This window comes from Schistocerca gregaria, chromosome 9 (assembly GCF_023897955.1).
Source record: "Schistocerca gregaria isolate iqSchGreg1 chromosome 9, iqSchGreg1.2, whole genome shotgun sequence".
NCBI lineage: Eukaryota > Metazoa > Arthropoda > Insecta > Orthoptera > Acrididae > Schistocerca > Schistocerca gregaria.
The window spans coordinates 249,904,334-249,930,909 of NC_064928.1; the positions used below are offsets into that span (position 1 = coordinate 249,904,334).

Genomic DNA, 26,576 nt, shown 5'->3' on the forward strand with positions numbered 1-26,576 from the left:
TTGTTCAAGCAGTCCACTTATCATTTCGTCTGTAAATTTCAGAACCAAGATACTGTTATAAATAATGCAATTTTTGCAGTAATCAAACTGGCAAAAAATTTCATTATCTGCAAATCAGCACCTCATATAGGAGTTTTAGCTTTTTTTGCTGCATTTGAATAAATGCATTTCCAAAATTATAAAAAGGGAATTCTCACCAAATCTCGGAAGCAAAGTGCTATGAAGCAAACCCTCCATTTCCAACAAATTACATGTATGCAAAGTGATCACAAGTTACAATGATCTCAGACTACTGTGTGTTGTGCAGTTTTTGCCCAGCTGTCTTCTGAAACCTTGGAGGGACTTACAGCTAACACTGTCTTTTTCTTCAAGACACATAGCTACACCCGTTATTTTTGCACAAGTTGCCATTACACCTGAAGAATGACAATATTTACCACTCGACATCAGTACAAAAAGCATTACAAGACGTTTTATCCAGTTTCTTTCAGTGTCCTACTACGGCAGCAGAAACGAAGCAGCGAGTGTCTCGCCGAAGGCCTCACCACTGTGCGACTTCCAGGCCTCCGTCCACGTCCATCGGTGGCAGGCCGAGTACACCCCGGCTGGTGGACGGGACGTCAGCGACAGCTGCCGTGCGCGCCCCAGCGAGGGCCGGAGTGAGTGGCTGTGGGGGACGCAGCAGCTGCCGGCCGTGCCCCGCCCCGCGTCTGCCCTCCATCTGTCCACCTCTGCTGCCGCGACGCTCACCCGAGCAGTCCACACTGCGCTCTCGCATGCTCCTCTTGCGCTTTCCACATACGAGGTTACCGTACCTGCAGTTAAACCACAGAAGGAAAATTAGTCTGCGGTCTGTGTGACTAAAAAAATTGCCTAAATACAAAATTCTGGAACAACACAAAAAAAAGATATAAATAATGTGTGTGTTATGCTGTCCTTTCCAAGTGGTAAAGCAGCTGTCAATGTGAAGACCAGTCTAAAAACACAGAGGTATACCAGGGCTCTGGCCTCTCAATTGTCTTACCCAACATTTTGTACTCTATCAGTGTCGAGGTAAAAAGAGTTGCTCGGTAAAGTCAGTCATGTGACTAGCAGTAAAATTATGGAACACCAATCAAAATTAGCTTATTTGAGGAAGGACACTGTACAAAAGCTTAGTGATGATTTCCATCATTCCAGAATGAGATTTTCACTCTGCAGCGGAGTGTGTGTTGATATGAAACTTCCTGGCAGATTAAAACTGTGTGCCCGACCGATACTCGAATTCTGGACCTTTGCCTTTCGCGGGCAAGTGCTCTACCATCTGTGCTCCCCAAGCACGACTCACGCCTTGTCCTCACAGCTTTACTTCTGACAGTATCTAGTCTCCTACCTTCCAAACTTTACAGAAGCTCTCCTGCGAACCTTGCAGAACTAGCACTCCTAAAAGAAAGGATACTGCGGAGACATGGCTTAGCCACAGCCTGGGGAATGTTTCCAGAATGAGATTTTCACCCTGCCGTGGAGTGTGCGCTGATATGAAACTTCCTGGCAGAGTAAAACTGTGTGCCGGACCGAGACTCGAACTTGTGACCCCCCCCCCCCCCCCCCCCCAAGCCCCCAGGCTGTGGCTAAGCCATGTCTCCGCAATATCCTTTCTTTCAGGAGTGCTAGTTCTGCAAGGTTCGCAGGAGAGCTTCTGTAAAGTTTGGAAAGTAGGAAACGAGGTACTGGCAGAAGTAAAGCTGTGAGGACAGGGTGTGTGTCGTGCTTGGATAGCTCAACTGGTAGAGCACTTGCCCCCGAAAGGCAAAGGTCCCGAATTCGAGTCTCGGTCCGGCACACAGCTTTAATCTGCCAGGAAGTTTCGATTTCCATCATGTTTAGCTGACTGTCAACCGCTGTGCGTCAAAAATATCTCCGAAAATTTCACTGTAACACCTCTTTGCAGCTGCAAACAAAAGTGTGCCACATGAGATGACTTTAAACAGAAAGTTGAAAATTGCTTTTTGCAATAGACTACCACTCTTTTTGGGGCCACTATCTTTCATCTGTCACTGTAAGATACATTTGAAATAATCTATAATAACTGTTTGACGTACGGAGACTTTTGTGTACACTGTGACACAATGATATGAGTATCTCAAGTAAAGCTGCAACATTACCACACAGTGAGGCCACTTTGACAACGGATCCTAGTACTTGAGATTACTGATTAATTTACAATCACTGTCACATCTAAAAGATGGAAATTTAAAAAGAGTGCCCATTGTAGTCATAGTTCGATGCAGCTCTCCATGCTACTATATCCTGTGCAAGCCACTTCACTTCCAAGTAACTACTGCAAGCTGCATCCACTTGAACCTACCAGTTGTATTCAAGCCTTGGTGTTCCCCTATCTCCCTACACTTCCCCAGATTATCAAAATGAAAATTCCTCACTGCCATGGTGTGTGTCTTCCATCAACTGATCCTCCTTTTAGATAACATTGGCCATAAATTTCTGTACTCCCCAAATTGAATCAGTACATCCTCCTTAGTTAATGATCTACCCAGTTAATGTACAGCATTCTTCTGCTGCACCACAATTCAAAAGTTTCTATTCCCTTCTCGGTTATTCTGCTCGGTGCCAAAAGACTTCCCAACATTTAAATTTATATTAAATGCTAAAAAGGTTCTTTTTCGAAAAACATCCACTCTACTTCAGCCATCAGTTATTTTGTTGCCCGAATGGAAAATCTCATCAAATTCTTTAGCTTCTCATTTGCTAAACTAATTCCTTGAACATCACCTGATTTCATTTGGACCACCTTCCATTACCCTTCTTTTGTGAATGTTCATCTTATAACTTCTTTTTCATGACACAGTCTATTCTATTCAACTGCTATTCTATGCCCTTTGCCATCTCTGGCAGAATTACAATGTCGTCTTTTTTATTCTTTTTCCAAATTTCTCTGCAGTTTCCTTTACAGCTTAGACTGAATAACATCAGAGATACGCTATAATACTGTCTCACAAGACTTAAACTATCACTTTCCTTTCATGCCCCTCTTCTCTTATAACTGCAGTCTTCTTTCTATACAAGTTGTCAACATTTCCCATCCTATATTTTATCCCTGCCACCTTCAGTTTTTCAATCAGGTATATTGCAGTAAATATTGTCAAAAGCTTTCTCTGAGTCTAAAAATGCTATAAATCTAAGCTTGCCTTTCTTCAATCTATCTTTTAAGGTCTAAGTTGTAAGGTCAGTATTGCCTCTTGTGTTCCTAAATTTCTCCAGAAGACAAACTAGTCATCCCCAAAGTTGTCTTACACCAACTTTTCGATTACTCTGTAAATAATTTGTGTCACTATTTTGCAACTATAACTAAATGAACTGAAGGTGTGATAATATGCACACTTGTCAGCACCTGCCTGCTTTAGAATTAGAATTAGTATAACATTCTTGAAATCTGATCATTTCACCTGATACCTTATTATGGCTGGTTCTCCCAAGCATTTCAATAATTTTAGGCAATGGCCTCTATGGCAGGGGCCATGTCAAGACTTAAGTATTTTAAGGCTGTGTTGAATTCTTCTTCCAGTATCATACTCACCATCTCATCTTCATTTACTTCCTTTCCCCTTTCTAAACTTCCCCATATAGCCTGTATAGCACTTCCACCTTTCCCTTCTTTGGGCAGCAGCAGCGTGCCTGCCATCAGACTACTTCATATCCGTACAGCTGATTCACTTTACTCTGTTTCCTAAAGACAGCTTTTACCTTACCTACACTTGTGGATTACTCAACAGACATGCATTCATCCTCTAGTCATTCCTTTTTAGCATTTTTCAATTTCTGCTGGTCTAATTCTTTTTAGAAATTTGTATTTCTTTTGTTAGCTACAGTTTTATATTTTCTTGTTTAGTCAGGTAAATACAGTATACCGCATGTTGTTCAAGGATTTCTACCCAGCCTTGCCTTTTGCCAATTTCATCCTCTCCAACCTTCACTATTTCATTACTCATAGCTATCTATGTGTCTTCATTTCCCATATCAGCACCATTGTTGCCTAATGGTCTCTTTAAAACACACTAAAAAGGGAGAAATTTGATGATTATTAGTAAGTCTAACGGTTCTTCCACTGAAATGAAGCTTAGAAACTTTTAATAATTTCCTGACAGAATGGTTCGCATGCGAACGTCCACTTTTCAGCATCCACCACGCACAATATTTCAACAAGCAACCATGTTGCGATCACCAGGTGTGCGTATCAACTGACTGCCTCCATCCCTTCTTCCAACCTGCTACTCCATCCATGGCCCACAGGCATACGCTCATACACGGCTATTACCTCCTCTGACTCTTCTGTCGACTTGTTACTCTCTCTGCTGTCGCACCGACATCTCTACCGTCCTCACCCAAGACACATGCTGGCAGCCTCTCTGCTGTTGGTCCATTTGCCCAAAAGTCATTCAGTTGTGAGGTATCTCCTTTCTCTTCTTAAACAAACTATGTACAGATACCCTGACCTGTTACAACCACCATGATTAATCAGTTGTTCCTTTACTCGGATCTCAACAGATTCTCCAATTACAGTCTCAGAAGATAGTCACCAGTGTCACATTTTCAGTATGGTAGTAATCCGTTCCGTGTAACTCCAAGAGGCACTGTTCTGTGACTGCTGACTTATTAGGCAGCTGTAGTCCGATGTGCCATTACGGTAGCGATTTTGACAGTACACACCCGTGTGACCTACATGTCATGCCACACTGGGGCAGGGGATCTGATAGACCACAGACTTCCATAGTCCGAGGCCATGCTCGACACCAACGAGCAGCGGGTGGAAAACAGTCTTCACTCAGTGTTTCTGAAGAATTCATACTATCTGTCCAAATACTGCATCACAAAACAGAACAAACAGATAGGCAGCATCCTCCTGATATTCCTCTGTGTTCCTCACAAGGATGTCGAAATCCTTCAGCTTAAAGTCATTAAGGCAGCCAATAAAACCCATGGAGTTTTAAATACCTTGCAGATATTACCTGATATTATCTCCCTTTTTACTGGAGTGAATTTGTAAAAATCCTTGGAGTTTATTGCCCACAAATTTTCCCTAGAGACTGCCAACCTTTTTAGGAATGTTTTGACATCAACATTCTTTCTTTTGATGGTAGTTACAATGAGCAGACACAAGGACTGGCTGCGGCGAATCCACTTCCACAGTTGTCACTAACATGTATATAGAATATTTCAAGAAGGAAGCCCTGGAACCAGTGCAATGGTAACCAACAGGTTTTTTTCCCAGTTTGTTGACGATATCTTCTTCACACGACAACATGGAAGAGGCAAGCTGAATAATTTCCTCATACGTCTCAGTTCCATAAACCAGAACACTAATTTTACCACGGAAGTCAAAATGGATGGAATGCTCCCCTTTCTGCATCTTCTGTTAAAAAGAAGAGCAGTCAGCATGTTGGGTCACAGCGTATACCATAAGACGACACACATCAACCTATACCTACATGTAAATAGCTGCCATCTCTCTGCACAGAGGAGCAGTGTGCTCAAAACATGGTACACAGGGAATTTACCCTCTCTGACAATGGCAGTCTGAGTCAAGAATGTTAGCATCTGAGGACAGTGTTCTTGAAGCATGGCTACACAGAGTGACAAAGTCAGAGACACAGATATCTTGCAGTAACTGGAACCAGAAGAGGAGCTTCAGGAAGGTACAGCCACTGTATTTATTTCATGTTGTGGACTATTATCTGGAAATATAGGATGAATTCTCTAGAAACACCATGTGAAGACTGTCTTCCATTCACCAGCTAAAACAGAGTACCGCTCTGTAGTATCAAGGACGACATCTGACTACGGATACCAATGTGGCATGCATACCTAGGTCATACGGTGCATACTGTCAAAGATTGGTGCCATTAACACTGTCAGCGTACTGGACTGCAGCAGCCTAACAAGTCAGCAGTCACAGAACTCTGCCTGTCTGTATCACACAGAACAGATTGCTACCACACTACGGTTCTGACTGTGTTATTACAGAATCTATTAAGAACAACTGATCAACAGTGACAGCGGCTGCTCTTTAGTAGACCTGGAAACCAACACTTAAACTGATGAAGAAGAGCAAGGGGGTTTACCACAACATACTGATTTCAGGGGCAGGGGGAGCAACAGCAGGAGGATCACCAGCACATGACCCTGGGCGCAAACTGTGGATGGAGGGACGATTCAGTGGTACAGGGGGAGGAGATGTTAGCTGTGCTCCTGCTCTGGTCACGAAGTGTGGTAAGTCAGAGGGAGGACACAAAAGATGCGCGCCAACTCATAGGCAGTCAGTTCATCAACTCACCTGGTGATGACAGCATGGTTACTTGCCGAAATAGTGCGCTCATTTGACACCGACATCTGGCCGTTCAGCCATTAACTATTTGGTTATTAATTACATTGGAAAAAGTTTTAGAATCACATTACACACACTCTTAATCAGTTCAGTTTACAGCCTTGTATGCTAACAATCACCATTCTTTTAAAGGTAATTAGCTTAATTTTGTCCTGTCTGTAATAAGATCAAGTTAATGTTTAATTAATTTTGAAATACCTGTATGCCCTCCCCCCCTTCCTCTTCCGGATTTGATGATAGCAGGACAGTTGAAACCACTAACCTGTTTGTGGTTGTTTGGTTAATTGATTTGGTGGAAGAGACCAAACAGCGAGTCATCGGTCTCATTGGATTAGGGAAGGATGGGGAAGGAAGTCTGCCGTGCCCTTTCAAAGGAACTATCCCAGCATTTGCTGGAAGCGATTTAGGGAAATCGCGGAAAGGCTAAATCAGGATAGCCAGATGCGGAATTGAATCATCGTCCTCCCAAATGCGAGTCCAGTGTGCTAACCACTGCGCCACCTCACTCTGTTTACCTGTTTGTGTACATCAAATATGCGACAGACTGATTTCTTCAGTTTATGTACAATATTACAGTGATAAAATCAGAATAACTATATCCAACTGAATGCCGGGATCCGACTACTACAAGACAAATCTGAGAAACATAATGTAGATAATACAACAATATAGAAAGGACACACTGCTACTCAACCATATAGAGGAGGCACAAAGCCACACACAGGCACAATGAAAAACACACAGCCACTGTCACCAGGCACCAGATACTGACTGCAGTGCTCCAACAATGACAGGAGACAGTGGCAGCGAGTGAGCGAGCGAGTGCGCTACGTTGTGAGCAGCAATCTATCCTTCCATACTGTCTATATTTCATCCAGGAATTTCCACTGTTCGATTTTGACAAACATGGAAAAGAGGAAGAGGAATATCTTATGAAAACTACTGCCACCACTAAAACATAATTGTAAATACAGGAAGATGAGTAATTATGATCTATGCAACAAAACTGAATGTAACCGGAAGTCAATCCCAAACAATATTTTACAGATATTTGGTTCAGAGAAATAAAAACAAGCTATGAAAGAAAATTTTCAAAGATGTCATAGAAAAGAATCTCTCTAAATCAAATGGCTCAAAGAAATCCACAATGATCCGAAAGAAATCCTACGAAGACAAGGTTTCAAAACCCAAAAAGAAAACTGGAGTGACATATTCAGAAGATTGGGAACAACCACGCTGATTGAATGAAACAATATTGGAAAAGTTGAAATTGATATTCATATGGCCCAAAGTGAGCCAAAACCATAGGGAGAAAGTAGAGGGAGGTGTGAGCCACTAAGGTATTAATTTTGTTTTTGAATATGCACTGATTTTAGACAAAATTGTTCCTTTTGATCACATTCTGTACACACTCTTTGCAGCTTTATATCATAATAACACAGCTATGAATCACCAGCAGTGAAACTGTCCCCCAACCTGCCATCCCAAAGCATTCCTCTAAAAAGCAATCTGAAGTCTGCAATTCCAGCCAGCCAACACATGCTCATCAGACCAGCAATTTTTAGATCTCTAATGGCCCAGAGGAATCTATGGACCACAGGCTGCACATGCAGTGCTGATATTGATCTTTACAAGGTAGGCAATATGCACAACAAGACACTGCAAATTCATTATGAGCTTGTGACGATCTATAAACGTACCTGAATCAGTAGTCTTGTGCTATGAAATGCACTACTTTATTGAGTAATATTGCTCTCATAAACTTCAAAAGGTTCTCAAAATGTACTAGCATGCTATCTGAGAAAGTTTGAAATCAGGAAACTATCTGTCAGATCACTGGCACTTCCATTACTTTTGAAAAAACACTCTCAGTCTTTACTGAGCATTCCTTGTACCATACCAGTTTTGAAGCTAATAATGGTTACAACTGTGACTGGAATACAGAGTAAATGCTCATAAGATATATGCAAATCACAACTCCAATATCCTTGGACAAGATCTTCAGAACTGTCGGTTCTGAATCCCTAAAGACATGTTACAAATTACCTTGAAACTTTAAAGTTAGTCACACCATAATAAATAATGATCCTAAAATAAAAGCTGTCAAATCACGTATTTTAAAAACTTGTATTGGCAGAAACTGTGTTATCTTAATGTTGCGTAATAAAATTCTTTCTTGCTGGTGCTTCACATTCAGCTGACAAGATCATCTTGTTCAAACACAAAAAATCCAAGTTAGCTGACAAATAATAACTTCCAGCAAATGTTAAAAGCGTAGCACATTAAGCACAAATCTGAATACCTATTTCCGAGGCTGTACAGGTGTAGAGGGGCTTATTTTCGTACACAAACTTACAAAAAGCCATACCATGCGGTAAGAGTGCTACTCCCCTAGCAATGAAACTGCAGCTCACCTGTTTTCACAGTTTGCCACATGACGAACAGAGCGCTTCTTCTTGCCAGCTGCAAGTGGGACGGGCAACGACGCACGACCAGCACCGGCCGAGTCAACACCAGCATCCACCACGTCCACAGCCATACGCTTAAATTTGCGCTTCCTGCAGAAAGATTCAAATCGTTACGAGTTATTTTGCAAACATCAAGACCCATAGCCAGCTCTGGCAGACATTTTAAATGAAAGTCATCCCATCATTTCTCTCTCTCTCTCTCTCTCTCTCTCTCTCTCTCTCTCTCTCTCTCTCTCTCTCTCTCTCTCTCTCTCTCTCCACTCTTTCATTAATTCATGATACTCTGGAACTCCACTCACAAAGAAGTCTTAATGGATGAGGACCAAGCCAAGGTTAACAACGGGCAAGACGTTATATTTGTCTGCCTTTCCTATTATCCAGCACGAGGCCAGGTTGGGGCATTTATGGCACTCCTCCGTTTCCACCATCTTTCCACCATTGTTCCATAACTACACACACACACGCACGCACGCACGCACGCACGCACACACACACACACACACACACACACACACACACACACACACACCAAAAGAAGTTTTGCATCAGCCCAGTTCCCAGAACTCCTGAAGATAGATGTTGACTGTGGATATTTTGTCGCAAACACAATTACTAAGCCCTCCCACAGATGTAAGTAACCATGCATGAGCAGAGTCTATTAGACAGAGGGGAACCAACAGCAGATTAGTTCCAGTCACCAGTCATTCTACCAGGAAGGAAGTATACGGCTCATGTTGTCTAAAGTTCAACCATGCCTAGATGGTCAATGCCGCTGTTCAATCACATCCGCATTGTATTTTGTGCCAGGAACGCTCTCAACAAGGGAAGTGTCCCGGTGTCTCAGAGTGAACCAAAGCAATGTTGTTCGGACATGGAAGAGATTGACACAGGAACTGTTAATGGCATACCTTGCTCAGGCCACCCACGGGCTACTACTGCAGTGGATGACCGCTACCTACAGATTATGGCTTGGAGGAACCCTGACAGCAACGCCACCCTGTTGGATAAAGCTTTTCATGCAGCCACAGGTCATGTTACGACTCAAACTGTTAGCAATGCACTGCATGATGAGTAACTTCACTCCGGAAGTCCATGGTGAGGTCCATCTTTGCAAACCATGACACCATGCAGCACGGTACAGATGGGCCCGACAACATGCTAAATGGACCACTCGGGATTGGCATCACGTTCTCTTTCAACGATGAGTGTCACATATGCTTCAACCAGACAATGGTTGGAGACGTGTTTGGAGGCAACCTGGTCAGGCTGAACGCATAAGACACACTGTCCAGTGAGTGCAGAAAGGTGGAGGTTACCTGCTGTTTTGGGGTGGCATTATGTGGGGCCGACGTACGCCGCTGGTGGTCACAGAAGGCGCGTAATGGCTGCACGATATGTGAATGCCATCCTCCAACCAAACGTGCAACCATATCAGCAGCATATTGATGAGGCATTAGTCTTCATGGATAACAATTCATGGCCCCATCGTGCACATCTTGTGAATGACTTCCTTCAGGATAACGACATTGCTTGACTAGTGGCCAACACGTTTTCCGGACATGAACCCTATCATACATTCCTGGGATAGACTGAAACGGGCTGTTTATGGATGACGTGACCCACCAACCACTCTGTAGGATCCATGCTTCATCACTGTTGAGGAGTGAGACAAGCTGAACGAACAGTGCCTTGATGAACTTATGAATAGTATGGCACGACGAATACAGGCAAGAGGATATGCTACTAGGTATTAGAGGTACCAGTGTGTACAGCAATCTGGTCCACCATCTCTGAAGGTCTCGCTCTATGGTGGGACAACATGCAATGTGTGGTTTTCATGAGCAATAAAAGTGTGGAAATGATGTTTATGTTGATCACTATTCCAATTTTCTGTACAGGTTCTGGAATTCTCCGAACTGAGGTGACGCAAAACTTTTTTTTATGTGTGTTTTTGTTACAGTGCAGATTCCTTCTTCTTAAACTAGTCTTTATGAGCCAATCAACTTTGCTCTAGGTCTCCCTCTTGCCATTTTGCCCTCAAAACTTTGCCTCCATCATTCGTTTTAGTATTCTTCCATCTTCCATTCTCTTTACATGTCCAAACCATTTTAACCTGGTCTTCTCAATTCTCCCATTTAGCTTTTCTACTCCAATTTTGTTCCTAACATCTGCATTTCTTAGTCTACCTCTCCCCACTTTCCCTAATATACTTCTTTGGAATTTCACTTCAGTGGCTTGGATTCTACTCTCCTCTCTTTTTGCTCCTGTCCAGATCTCTGTTGCATATGTCTATATGGGTGTGTAAAGCACCTCCCACAATGATAAAATGCATTGTATGTTGTTCACTTTTTCTAGCTTCTGCCTCTGATCTTGCATTTTCCATTATTACACTTCCTAGATATTTAAAGTCATTCAATTTCAATATCCTGACCTTTGTCCCTTTCCTTCCCTATCTCCTTTGGTTATCACTACAGGCTCATTTTTCTCCACACTGCATTTCTTTCAATATTTCTTCTCTTTTCAGTTTAAGATGTCTGTTTTTCTTGTACATCCACTGCTGATTCCCCACACCACAGTATCATCAGAGAATAGCAATATGTTAATTTCCCTTCCTCTGTTATTTTGTCTTTTTCACAATATCATCTCACACCATTATCAGTAACAAAAGTGACACCCCCCTCTTCCTTGTCACAATCTTGTAACATTCCCAAATCATTCTGTTTTTTTTTTTTTTTTTTTTTTTTACTTGTATCCGGACACAACTGAAGCTTCTGTTGCACATTTCTTGAAAGATTCCAACTGTTTGTTTTCCAACTCCCATTCTCAAAGGTTTCCCCACACCTTTTCTCTGGGGACATTATCATATGTCTTCATGAAGTTGAGAAATGTCATCACTGGGTCTCTCCCACACTCCCGATGCCTTTTCATCGATTGTCTCATCCTAAAGACTGGGTCCACTACTATTCTATCATGTCAAAAGCCACACTGCTCCTCTTATGATCAACCTTCCGATTTTGCCCCTCACTCTTCTATCCACTATTCTCTCCATTAGTTTTGCTACTTGTGATATGAATGCGATCACTCGCAGTTATCACATACTTTTCTGTCTCTCTTCTTGAACATTGGAATTACTGTTCCATTTCCTCATTCTTCAGGCACACATTTCTAGTGCACCTTAGTAATCTATATAACCACTGTAGCCCAGTAGGTCCAGCTGCCTTTATCATTGTCACACTCATTTAATCTAAACCAGTTGCTTTCCTGTTTTCATTCTTCTAAGTGCTAGTTCTGCTTCTAACACTGTAACATCTTTTTCTTCTTTCACACCCAGGTGCTGTGTTGTGCTACTGTTCCCTTTTCACAGCTGTCTTTCACATTTAGTAGTTTGTCAAAGTAATCTTTCCATTTTTTCTTTATCTCCTCTTGCTGTGTTATAAGCCCTTCATCTTCCCCTTTCACCAGCTCTGTGTAACTGCTTTCCTTCCTATTACTCCTTGTAATTCTAGACAGCATCCTTTTTATCCCCGGCAATTCTTTTCGAACTCTTGTGCGAATTCCTCTCAGCTTTTCCTCTTTTCTTCTGCTATCACAATCTTATACTTCTTGTTACTTTCCTGGCATTTACTTTTACTTTTTTTTCCTTTTTATCTCTGTTCCACACACACCATGCTTTCTTGTTTTCTTTTACTGTTACCATAACCTGCTCATTCCAATATGGTGTCTCCTTAGCCTCCACCCTTCCAGACATTCTGCCAAATGCCTCTTTGAAACTACCTCGTTCCTCTTCCACACTTCCACAATAAGGACCTGAGATTTTAATTATAAGTACCCCTGAACTTTCCTTGTACCTTCCAATACAGTGAAGCCCGGTAGAAGGGGGAAACGAGGAAATCTGTATACTGTATTAACAATAAACTATCTATACCCTAATTGCTAGGGTTTTCTTGATGTGACTCATTAATGATATGCTTAAAAATGGAATCAAAAAATTTTCTGAACATCTGAAAGCACGTCACTAGCTTTCTCAATGTGTTTCATGCGTATGCCAGCAAGTGTTGTCCTATCAGAAAACACCCTGGAATGCAGTTCATTAATGGCAGCACAACGGGTCAAATCACCAGACTGAAATATAAGTTTGCAGTCAGGTCACATGAGCAACCACAAGAGTGTGCCTGCTGTCATAAAATTACATTTCAGACCATAGCTCCAGGTGTAGGTCGAGTGTGCCAATTGACTTACCTGCGTGTACTCGGATGTACCGGCGAGAAGTTCTCGTTGAAGGAGTCCGACTCGATGTTGCCGTGGAGCAGCGGCACGTGACGTGCCTGGAGGCTGAACGGAGTTAGCTGGCGGTGCACGCCGGCTGTCGGCCCCGCATCGTCAGAATCGCTCTGTTTGGCAGATGGACCACAGTCAGTCAGTGAGTCAGTCAGTCAACACTGTGGACAGCCCACTGCCCAAGACTCACAGTGCACAGAGAGATGTACACAACAGGGAAACACTGAGCACTACATGAGCATAGCTTTCATTCTAACAGACTGCAAAAGAAAACCAAGTTTAGTACAAAAGTTCTCCAGGAATTGAAAACAACAAGCAGGTAGAGACAGAAATGATGTCAATTTCAGCAGTAGATCATTTTCAACTCCACTGGTTTGTCAAACATGATGCAAATAATCATTCCAATGCTACCGGTCAATTACAGCTCAAGTCTATACTTCAAGCACAACTTATTTCACAAAGGAACTCCTACAGAAATATGCAGCAACAGGGGGAATATGTCTTATTACACCCAGCCAAAAGACAAACTATTTCACAAACCACTCATAAGCTGCTTTGTTTATCTCTCATTTGCACTATATTGCTGGGCAGAGGAATGGAAATACTGGTTTGGTGTTATCACTTTTGTGACAAGCTTCTTTTAGAAATTTGTGGTTCTGACTTTGAAGGATGGAAGGAAATTAGGATTCAGTAATTCCTCACTAATGATGTCATAACAGAGGCAAATTCAAGCTTGGATTAGGCAAAGGATATTGGCCATGTCCTTTTCAAATGATCTAGCCCAGCATCTTCAATACAAAATTTAGGGCAACTGTGGAAAAGTGAAATCTGGATATACAATCTGCCGAGTGTATTCCCATTGCCTGCAGTCTTTTTTCAGCACAGTTACACTGCACCAAAGAAGAAGCTGGGAGGGTTATGGATCATCTGCACTGTTCACATCTGCTACCACTTCATGGTGCAGTTTAGGTCTGCCTGTGTGCCCACCATTACAGCCGAGATCACTAAACATGTAAAATCCACACAGAATTCAGCAAATGTCCACATTTATCCTTCCCATGTTTTCATTTAAAACTTTGGTAATCAGTTTTGTATCTCTGTAAGAAATTTCCGCATTTCAACAGAGCCAAAATTATGGAACTTTTTTTTGTTGGTGGACGTATGTGAAAACTGTATTCTTATACAAGTGATAAGACAGTATCACTTGACTGTTTGAGTGTCTACCAACCTTCTCAGAAGCAGAAATGTAGAAAAATAAAGTATCTAGAGAAGAAGTCATAGGTGGGGCTTTGAGAGACCAGGCCATAAAATCTCCATAATGTTACACTACTTCTACACCTACATACATTCCCCAGTTTGTCACAAATGGGTACCTCTGAACTACCTCAACAGCACTTAGGAGAAAGACAGTGACCTTTCCTCCAAGGATTGTCACATAAGTTTGCAGTGTGCTTCTGTAACACTTTTGTGCCGATCGAGGCAGTGGGTCACAAAAGTATGCACGTAAGGGGCACGAACAGCATCGCATGCTGGGACATCACTGTGAAGGATACGGAGGTGCCACATACACTTGTAAGACTGCATCATCAGTACCTGACAGTCAAAGGAGCCATATTGTGGGTCTCCATTTGGTCGGCTGGTCAAATTATGTAATACCCAGATTTTTGGGGCATTCAGATGTGACTCTCCCAATGTCAGCCCGCATCAGAAAATCACAGGAGACATTCTCACCGTCGAGGCTCCAGTTGGCTGTGTCTGACCATATCGAGGGAGGGACATCTTACTGTGGACTGAGAACATCATATTCCCTCCACATCTGTGCCTGGCATGAACAAGTAATGGGCTCCCTGCAACACTGTGTTTCATCCCAACTATTGGTTGAGACTAACAGCAGCCAGACTACGGATTACGGCCCCTTGTATAAGCTGATAGTAACCCCGCAACACAAACAGTTTTACTCAAACTGGTGTCACAATCATGAAACACAGACTTTTCACGACCAGAGCCACACTGTGTTTGGCGGTAAATCATGATTTGCACTATCCCTGATAACCCTCCTCGGTAAGTACAATGATAAACCTGGAGACAGGTCCCATTCTTCCAGAGTATTGGAGGGGCACCGAAGTGTTAACTTAGTGTGTCGCTTTGAGCCATCAGGCATGACTGCACGTCAAAATATGGCAGTGACTGTGGGAACTCTGAGAGCACAATGCTGTGTCTCAGACATCCGGGGTCCTCTTGTGTTACTTCTCATGTAAAAGTCTTGTGTTAGTTTAGTTAGTTAGTTATATTACTTGTTCCATGGATCATGAACATGATTCTTTCATAATGATGTGGAACGTGTCAAAGTACACATCCCAAATAATCATTGTTAGTCTTATATACGGTACAATGGTTAATGCTTACTGTATTTCTTTGGCCTGTGTCTAAAAATTCATCTATGGAGTAGAAGGAGTTGTCATTCATGAATTCCCTTAACTTACTTTTGAATGCCGATTGGTTGTCTGTCAGACTTTTGATATTGTTTGGCAATTGACCAAAAATCTTTGTGGCAGTATAATTCACCCCCTTTTGTGTCAATGTCAAAATCTCATCTCCCCGGCGGGGAATCGAACCCCGGTCTCCCACGTGACAGGCGAGGATACTAACCACTATACTACCGAGGAACACGTGATATCATTTTACAATACAACACTCATCGACACTTGCCACATGTCGATATGATTGAACTAACATCACTTACCCTCTTCACCTGGTGAATTTCATATCTCTTCCTCCCCTTCTGGGTGACACACACACACACACACACACACACACACACACACACACACACACACACACACACACCCTTACCTGATGAAGACTAGACATGCCACGATCCCGAGAAAATGCTGGGTCCACACTGCTTGTCGAGTCATCGCTCTGCGTCTTGTGATTGGTTGCTGCAGCTGGAAAAGAGAAACACGATCACCTATTTGCTGAGCACTTTCTTGTAAGAAAAAAAATATAATAATTTTATATTACTATAAATCTCTCACAACGTCACAGTATAAAATATCATATTGTGAATGAGATGAGACGTAAGTGAAATAAAAACCAATTTTTACTTATACTAACAGATGACATGACAGTAATGTTAAAGCGCACTGATTATCTAGAATCCACAAAAAGTACCCCATTGTTTTTATACATCCTGTTGCTTAGAAGAAACCTAATGACAGTATTTTCATGAATAGACAAACATTTAAAATTGTACACACTGATCTCGATTCAAACGTACTTTCTTTCACAAGAAACTGCCTTTCTAACTACCAAGTCTTTTCCTATGTTCAAATGATGCACAAAACAATTTCTCGCCATTCTAAAAGCCACATCCCTTTTTTGAGGTCTTCTATTACCTTGTGAATGACACAATGGAAATTCAGTTTATCCTGTTGCTGTGGTAGGCAAAAGAAACAAGTCTTACGATGCACGTAGATTTAAATCTGAAACACGGCTAACACTTCCCAGCTTCTCTGGGTTTCATTAAAGCCTGAAGAACTTTGGGTAACAGTAGCATTAGAAGCAGAGTAATCAAAAATAATATTCCATCCACTGCAGTGATAGCTAAAGACTTAAGTTTCCATTGCATCCTTCAAACTGACCTACATATTTAATATTGCATCTTAAACAATTTTAGCCGAACACTGTAGTGATTCAGTCAGGGAGGTAAAAAGCATATACTTCCTCTCATCATCCTAAAAACAATTTTGACTTCTTGATACAGTTACACAAATAAAATCATTTGCAATACAGCCACCAAATGTAGTCACACTCATGACTAAATAACTCCCACTGAGTAAGTTTGAATATCATGGTAGCTGTCTTACCACAGATCAACATGTTACCCAAATGGACTTAGAACTTAAAAATAAGGTAGTAAGAAACATGAATTATGTGATAACAACAGGTGTAGTAGTTGATATTTTACAACTAGAAAGAAATCCCTATGAACTTGCTGAATTAACCATAACAGTGTGTGGCTGAAATTATTTAGAATGCAGTAATCACTGTAAGGTCAGTCTGATGGATACACTGGACTCTGAGTTCAGCTTCAATGCCGAAGCTCTGCATAATCGGTGTTATGGGTAACGAAAGATTTTGTACTTATAGAAAACATTTTGTATGTGTAGAAAAATTTTATCACTTTTCCTACTTCATTTGCACATTTGTTGTGGCATCACAGTGTGGGTTTACTCGTCACTGAGGAAGAAAGTATTTGACAGAAGTTTGTTGTGATGATATGTGGTGTCCACCCCAGAACCTCTTGCAAACAGCTCTAATCAGTTGAGCAGACTGACAGCAGCTGCACAGTACTTTATTCCCTTCTGAATCCATTGCCAACAATTAATCACAATTTAGAAAAAACAGTAACATCCATAAATATAATACTGAACAAGAAATGTATTCAGCAACAAAAAGAATCTTTGACCAACTATGCAGTTGTGTAAAGAATTTAATAGATAATTTCAACTTCAAACTTCAATCACAACCTGAAAACATATCTGCTTGACAACTCCCCTAGTTCCCTGGAAGAATTGTTTACAGGAACATTATATTTGCAGGTGCCTCAGCCACACTCCTCAAAGGCATTTGCAGCCACTGTAAGTTTTTCTCAAATTTGTGTTACTCTAGTGATTTCAAAACAAATTATTATAACGCAACGGCGGCGGCAGCTGATCACGACATTATGAACTACCATTTGCCCTCCATGTGACTGTCAAAAAACACTTTTGCATGTACTTGCAGCAGGTTCCTGAAATGAAATGTAGAATCTGACCAGTACAAGTCACGTTTAGCAGGCTATTTCCCGCGAATGGAAATGAATCGATGGTTATCTGTCTACAAGAAGCGTGAAAACCCAAAAATGCTTTAATCTTGTTTACAGTATATGGACATTGATCTCTGCCACCAGTAAGGTTCACGTATACTTAATAGAAAGTAGAAGATTAAAATAGCAACAGATGCATTTTTTTCTGTGGATGATGTTTTGCCTTTCTTGCGTTGTAAATGGCTCCATACACGATCCGTCGCATAACCGACCGATCGTTTCGAAGATCGCATGTGTGAGGACAACTGCAAAGATCATTCGCTGATTGCATGGCAATCTGATGGATTGCATGCTATATGGCATCCTGCCTTGTTGGCAGTGGTGTGTGGCAATAAGGTTACGACTTGTTCTGAATTTATTATGCATGGTTCACGCCCGAATCTGGGCGGAGGGGTGGGGCAAAACTGGGTATCTGGCTCCGAAAGGCAATTTCAGGAGGCGCCGAATTCACATTCTTGAAGAAAGCAACACCCTTTTATCACAAAGCCGATTATTCATACTGTTTTCAAATGCATCTCTGTTGATTTTTAAACAAACTCTGTAGTTGATTTCTGAACGAATTATATAATGATCTTTTGATGTGTGCCGTGTACATAGTGTAGATGATTTCTCTGTCGGGAGAATCCCCGTCGCATTTAGAAATAAAGACACTTTCCCACGGACAAAACGGGGCGGGACTATACGAGCTGAGCCGAGTAAACTCGAAGAACGAGAACGGGTGAATGCAAGTCGCCATTTTGTGGTTGATTGGGTGCGCGAATTAGCAGCATTGTTATAATTATTAGCAAAATCCGTAGATTCTGAATACCAGAGAAATAAAGGAATAAAAGGTAAGAAAGATTACATCTTCTCGAAAATGAAATTTTGACAGAAAATTACTGCCAGATCGCTACAGTACTAAGGGCTAGTTGTGCGGCCCCTGGTTGACAGCTGCCAAGTGTTATTCGCGGAATAGCGTGGAAAACGCATTGTACGAACACGCAATAACACCCAACCGGAGAATAAACGCGGGATAACTGAACCGGTGATTCTGGCAGGGTTAGAGAAGTTAACCGATGAATACGTTTTGACAACGGAAGGAATAGTTCACTAGGAGCGAATGGAATTCCAGTTCGATTTTACAAAGAGTACACCACGGCACTGGCTCTGTACCTAGCTTGCATTTATGAAGGACCTCACGCCCAGCAGACAGTCCCAAGGGACTGGCGGGGAAAAATACAGAGGCAAGTGCAAAGAGAACGGACCCGCGACGTCACAGACCAATATCCCTAACGTCTGTCTGCGGCTGCATAATCCTTTAACATATTCTGAGTTCGAATATATAAAACTTTCTTGAGACAGAGAAGCTTATGTACACGAATCAGCACTGTTTTAGAAAGCATCGCTCGTGCTAAACTCAACTTGCCCTTTCATCATAAGATGTACTGCAAACTACGGATGAAGGGCAAAGGCAACAGGCAGATTCCACTTTTCTAGCATTTGACACGGTGTTGAAGGTACGAGCATATGGAATAGGTGCACATCTATCTGAGTGGCCCGAAGACTTCATAGACACAGTATGTTGTCCTGCCCATAAAACAATTTATAACAAGAGTTACGATAAACAGTAGTGCTACTACTCAAAACTTCGCTACTGACGCATCGTGTACATACTTGCACTTTCATTATAAGAATAACGAAAAGAGTAGTAAACGTAAAACGGATTTCACTGGCACATTGAAATGGCGTACACACTTCAGTTGGCGTCAGCAGAAAATGTACTGTTCTCTGTAAAGTGACCTAAAGTTCCCAAGAAAATCATTTCAAAACAAGTTTAATTATAATACTCGTTTATCTTACGTTATGTTTTACAAGTCTTCGTGGAGATATGCAAATTAGTTGCAACTGTTGCTAAACATAGCAGTTCATTTTCTATAGCAGAACTTCTCTATACAGTGAGTTTCATAATACTGATTGAAATCGCTTGGCAAATCGCTCTTGTGTGGAATGTCGAGGCGAGCGAACCACTGCAGGCGATAACGCATGCGACGGATCGCTGCTATTCGTACTAGGTGTACTTAAAATAAGAAATTATTCTTGGACCTAACTACACAATCCGAAATACACGGTTTGAATCATAATTTAACCTTCATAAACTCCTTCTTAAGTTATTTATATATTGCTTCACATGCTTTTCTGCAGAGGCGATTCTAGAAGTCTCAGCACACGCACGGGCCGGACGATCCATTTGTTGTGGGTACCTTCCCACTCTGGTATCCTCTATAATGAAGAAGTTGATGCATTAGCCAAACAAGCGGCAACGTTAGGCACCGTCCTGGATCTGCACCTTCCTTATACAGACTACTTACGTGCAGTCAAGGATCACGCAAGACAACAATGGCAGGAAATGTGGAACGTTTCTCAACAGACAAAAGGTGGTTATTACGCAGTGCTACAACCTCGGATTCCTTGACAGCCGTGGTTCATGAGGACGCATCTGGACCGATCCACGATTTCTACTATCATAAGACTCCGCTTCAATCATGCCTCTTTCCCACAACATCTACATCGGATCAACGTTTGAGGTTCGCCAGCATGTGAGTCTGATCCTGAGTCGGAAGTTGATGTCAACCACATCTTATTTATGTGCCCCAAATTTGACCGTGAACCGTTGGTCTTTCTGAAGGCATTGCTGAGTATGGGCTACCATCTTCCTCAATCAGCTTCTTCTCTTTTGTGTACTAAAGACGTTCGTCTAGATAAAGTGATAGTTAACTTCATCAAGAGTACTGGTCACAGTCTGTAGGTTTTAATGGTGTACGTCAATTATAAACGTGTCTTGCTGATGAAGATATTTCAGAATTGGTGTGAATTTTAAGCCAAGACACTTTTAATTATTTTCCAATTCAATTCAATTTTAAAACAGTATGTACAAAACTGTAACAGTTAAGCTTTTTATTCTTGTAAATATGCATTTCTGTATTTGTTTATTCAATTATGTGTACATAGTCACTATGTGTTGTCGAGTACATACTCAAAGGCCAAATAAACAGAAAAAAAATTTTTTTTGAAGTCGGTCCAATGACGGGGGGGGGGGGGGGGGGGGGGGGGGGAGAGGACAGGGGGTTTGAGGGAAGGGAATATCGCTCAACAAGAGGAGAGTTGGGATCCTCCACCGACAAACTGGTAAAATTTGGTGTTACTTACAGTAGTTTTTGAGTTCAGGTCAAATAAGTATCTAAATAACGTGTGTGCCTGGGAAGATAATACGATTTGACCCAGATGTCTGACGATTTTGAAGTTTCTGTTTCTGTCTGGGGCCAGCAATTTAAGTGTTGATAGGCATACCCAGCATATTTTAGCTTCCTTGATTATTGTAAGTGGTAGTCGGTACATTAATATACACCCAATGTTTATTAATAAATAATAAGAAACCCATTTTAAGTTAAATGATGTTTACAGGTATAGATAGTAGGCTATTAGCCGCTGTTATTCTTTCGTTAAAATGTGTTTGAAATACATTGCGACCTATTTGCAACATAATTATATAAAAAAAATGATAGAATCTGTTGAAGTAATACATTCGCTGATTTCTGAAGTCGTTTTATCCAGTGTCATATGATACTCCATGGGGGGGGGGGGGGCGTTTTAGCTCCCATAGCAACCCCCCCCCCCCTGGAGGGGAGGTGCGCTATAGCCCCCCCCTCGTCCCCCTTGCCACAGCCCCTGATTTTCTGGAACAATGCGTCGAATAGTACACAGTGATACGCGAGTAGGCTACTATATTGCGAAATGGAGCAGCTTTTACCTCTTGCTCAAAATCTTGACCTAACCGTGAGGCCATCTTCAGCACAAATGACAATTATTAAATTAGATTCTTGTTGGCAAATATCAGAGGGTGCCTGAAAGGTCAAAGTGAAATGTCTGTCCATCCATTCTCAAATAATTTCTTGGCTCTGCTGCACAGAGAAGTGAATGATCTACATCAATTTCCGGGAAACCGTGACAGAACAGCACGGGAATGAGTAGAGGCTACAGTGAAGTAGTGTAGTCGAAGAAGGCGGGCTTTTCGTCGAGTCGAATGGTGGGGGGCCGACACAACATCCAATGGCATGTCTTTCTCGAGCGCCACGTGCTCGCTGGCTGCACGCCGGCCTACGTCATTGTTTGCTGTCTACCAGCTACGCACTTCCAGCTGTCACGTCGCCTGCTCTGTCATAAGTGACAGTGATGCACAGATGCAATTTTATGAACAAAAGAATATCAAGTCTTAACACTTGCACGGAAGTTCTGCTATTGATCACTACAGGACAATTACACAAATTTAGCACCCACGCTTCTTTTGAGGGCACTTGTGCCTAAAACAGTTTTGTCGGATATCGTGGTAAGGCATTATTGACCAACCTGGTTGCAAGTCCTTCTATTGGACGCCACTTGCGTGTCTTTACAATCAATATAGTGCTACGTAAGGATACCGCTAAAGATCACACGTGTTGTCGAACGTAACTATCGGATGGTAGGCAATGAAACACGTCTTAACCCCATCTACCTGTGCAAACCTCTTACGTTCAGTAACCAGTAAATCCATTATCAACGAGAGATTTGAAAGTACACGGATTTCTCTGATCTGATCTAGTTTCACATGTAGCAACATCATCTGTATCATTTTAAGTATTTTTTAAGAAACGGTTTTTGCTTCTCTTGTAAAATTTAACAAGATGGAGTTACGAAGGATTCATTGCCTACCATCGCTATGCTTTTTGAATGTGTGTTTGATGTGTGTGTGTGTCAAATTGTGTCTGACATGTTTGCTATTAATTTTGATTGGCGGAAAGTCTGACAAGATAGCGGGCGTTGTTTGTGTCGGTGTTTCGGCGCGAAAATTTGTTTTATTACAATTTAGCCAACTGTATGGTGAGTTTCTACAACTATGGAAACTAGGATCAAGGATAAAAACAAAATATAGCAGACAATTACCAAAATGGTCGAGGTATCACATCTTTCCCGGCCGTACATTACGCAAGAAGAGGTTATGAACAAAATCAATATTTTAAGCATATATAAGGGGGATTGCAATAAAATAAAAGGTATCGAACTTGTCTGGTTCGTCTATGGACGATGTGGGCTGTGTGTTTCCAGGCTGTGATATTTTAATGAACTGTCATAAGAGGACCAAGATGAAGAGAATAAATTTTCGCATACTTGTGTCTTCTTTTTCAACGTGAGGGCGAAGTAACTCTATATAAGTTATTAAACTATCCATCTGCAGAAAGTTGTAATCATCAGGTTCTGAGTGTAACGTTTCCATTAACAGGTTTTCATGTGCACATATCTCTACGCCTGCCGGAATGGCCGTGCGGTTCTGGGCGCTACAGTCTGGAGCCCAGCGACCACGACGGTCGCAGGTTCGAATCCTGCCTCGGACATTTGTGTGTGTGATGTCCTTAGGTTAGTTACGTTTAATTAGTTCTTAGTTCTAGGCGACTGATGACCTCAGAACTTAAGTCGCATGGTGCTCAGAGCCATTTGAACCATTTTGAACATCTCTCTACAATTACCTGGCCAAACGTTTTCTTCTTCTTGTTCTTTTTCAAACACAGTGCCTGAGTCAATATCACAAAACATTTATCTGCATTTATAGCTACTCCCGCTAGTCCCACAAAACACCTTACACGAGAAGCGTCTGCTTCAAACTTTAAGGTTAAACTGACAAGCTTTCTTAGTACGTGTAAGGTTTTGTTGACCCACTCGTAGCGAATCCAACAAATAAGTTTGCTCCTTAACGAGCGTCTTTATAAGTTTTTATAGATTGCAATGACCTTTTGATGAAAGTTGATGTAATCATCTGGCCCTGATTTTCATGGGTAAGTATCACTTAATGCCATTTCCTGGATAAGCATATTGTTTTCTTCTTAAAACACAGCGCCAAACACCAGGAATGCTTTGTCTCCAGTTGGGGCTGCCATCACTACTGTTAAAACACTCGCGAACATCAACAGCGTATGCTTTAAAGTGAGGTTAAACTGACAAACTTGGTTTGTGCGTGTACGAGCTTGTTTGATAAATCCGCGGCTAGACAAAGGAGCGCCTGAAAAAAAGTATTCTTGTTTATGGGTGTCTTTAAACATCGATAATTTAAACATCGATAATTTAAACATCAGACAGTAGCGATAGTAGTAATTAAAACTGTCAATATATCGATAAACCCTACTGTTTTGGGCAGGTATATAAAATAAAAGACTCTATAGTTTTTCACCATGCTTTTTTTAAGTGTTCTCTTAAATTAGTCGTATTCTCTGAATGTTTATATTTTCTACAGAAGAAGGTACACTTACACTGACAGTATTATCGCCCGCTTCCTTGAAAAAATTCTGCATCGATGAATGATTTTCACGATTAATGTTCATAACAGTAACAAAACGAACTCTATTTATGCAATTCTCACGTAACAAAGCAATAATGGAAGCACAGAATGTCCTCGGCCAACACAGACTATCGGTGGTGTACGAACAAAACTTCATCGTTACCTGCCGGCACCATTTGGAGCACTACGTAGTGACTGTGGTCTTTGTCTCATTGCTGACAACACCACCGATTCAACAGCTGTGGCACTATCGTAGCGTGACGTAGATTAATTCTGTAGCTGTCTAACGTTTAAAGAACGAACTGAGTTATGAATGGCGAAGAAGCCTTATTGGTTTACTGTTTCTTTTATCTTCGTAAAAACTATTGGATTTATTGACTTCTAGGCTGAATTTGTCTGTTAAGTAAAGTCTCTTGTTCAATCCGTATTTCTTCTAAGCACTTTTTTCTCTTCCCCCCCCCCCCCCTTTCTTGCTTTGGATCTTCTTTGTTAATCTGTCTTTCTTCATTCTCTCAAAACGTCCATATGCGGTAACATGTCTCTCACTGATCTCATCTGTAATTTTAGGACAGAATGAATATTTCCTTGTTTGGTCTTAAATCGCAATTGTCATCTTTGTTCTTGATTGCACCTCATATTTCTCGTAAAATTTTTCTTTCTATCATAGACAAATCAGATAAAAGTAGTGTTTCCGACCTTTACAGGAATCGGATTTTGCAAGTGTATTATGATACACTAATTTATCATCTTCAATAGCACATTATTTTGTTGTACACACTTCTCGCTTTGACGCATACGCTTTTAATTTTTTCAGTTTTGATTTTAATTGCTATTTTTTCATTTTTTATGTTTATTAATTTATACACATTGGTTCCAGGACAGAGGAGATGTTTCCGTAAATTACACTGTAGGAAGTACTGCAACCAGCCCAAAGTTTTTTTTTGAAATGAGCCCATCATAAGAGGGTTGACTTCTTCGCAAGTTTTACAATTTTCTCTTCATAAAAAACCCTCCTTTACATATTAGGAGGCAGAGGTGTGATTTTCTTTTACGATCGATGCTGATCAAAGAACTGAACTACATATAAGATTTTATGTTTATATTTCACCCTGGTATTTACAGTTATCAGCTCTCTTGATGTTGGCATACATTGCGTTTAAAATTTTTGGCGAGTTACTTTCATTTTCGCGTATACCTTCTTTTCAAACGACATTTGTAGACCTGGCTTTTCAGCTATTTCCTTCACAAGTTATAGTCTTTACTCTGCTGTCTTTCAGACTGCATCTATAAGAGATCATCCGCTGCGAGGCCGAATTATTTATTGTTCCATCGATCTACACAGGTTTATGTAGTCATTAACTTTCTGTTTTTCTTCCACTCTTTTACATGCTCTTATAACTTTTTCCAGCACACAACTGAATAATAGTGCTTACAAAATGTCTACTCGTCTGACTCCTGGCGGCATAATTTTGAATGGACTGGAAGTCGTTTCAAGGAATTTTACTTTCGATACCGTGTTTGTAAAAACTTGAAGTCCTGTGTACAATCGTATTGCTGTGCCGCACAAACAAGAATGGCTGGGGCATACCAGAGGACTCGCGTCTTTTGTGATACGCGCCAGAAAGAGACAAGGCAGTCCCTGTTCCTGGCACCCATTGTCCAGGCAGGGAACACAACCGGTGCATCCCTCTACCTGCGCCGCAAAGGAATTCCTCTATACAGTTAAAAGGTCGGATCTCCTGTCACTAATACGGGCCACCCGCTAACAAGAGCCTTCTAACACTGACGAAAATCCCAAAAGTGTGTGGGTTTGTGGAACATAAGTTCGGTTTCAGGCACAGAAACGGGGTGAAGATGATAAATCTCGCAGCAGACAGACAGAGTGCATATTAACTACGCACGCTACTGATAGAATACCCATCACTCTACAGCGAACTTGCACCTTTTCCACCATACCTTCATTTGTACTAGACACATCATCATTCACCTCTTCTGCGTTCCATTCGACGACGGTATGCAGGAAGAAAGATTGTCGGCACCCATCAGTAGGAGTCAGATTGTGTCTCATTTTGGCGTCGAGGTCATTATGTGAGACGTGCACTACCTGACCAAATGTATCCGGACACACCTGTGTAATGAGGAACGTCACACTAGATTTCACGACAGGCGGACACGCAAGAATAAGAGGAGGGGGTCGCTACTGTGCCGTCTGGACGGAGATGATGATTACTGGTTTTG

At 41.6% G+C, this 26,576-nt stretch overlaps 1 protein-coding gene and 1 non-coding gene across 2 annotated transcripts in view; both read right to left on the minus strand.

The window, feature by feature from the left end:
* Positions 1–26,576, minus strand: part of LOC126291653 (G patch domain-containing protein 2) — a 146,609-nt gene that overhangs the window by 39,416 nt on the left and 80,617 nt on the right. The window contains exons 3-6 of the mRNA XM_049985219.1: positions 15,979–16,073; positions 13,087–13,238; positions 8,794–8,937; positions 546–815 (exon numbers count right to left, since the gene is read on the minus strand). Coding sequence (XP_049841176.1) covers positions 546–815; positions 8,794–8,937; positions 13,087–13,238; positions 15,979–16,073 — 661 coding nt within the window. The remainder of the gene's footprint in view (positions 1–545; positions 816–8,793; positions 8,938–13,086; positions 13,239–15,978; positions 16,074–26,576) is intronic.
* Positions 15,720–15,791, minus strand: Trnad-guc (transfer RNA aspartic acid (anticodon GUC)). The gene has a single exon. It is a non-coding gene; the product is annotated as a tRNA-Asp (tRNA).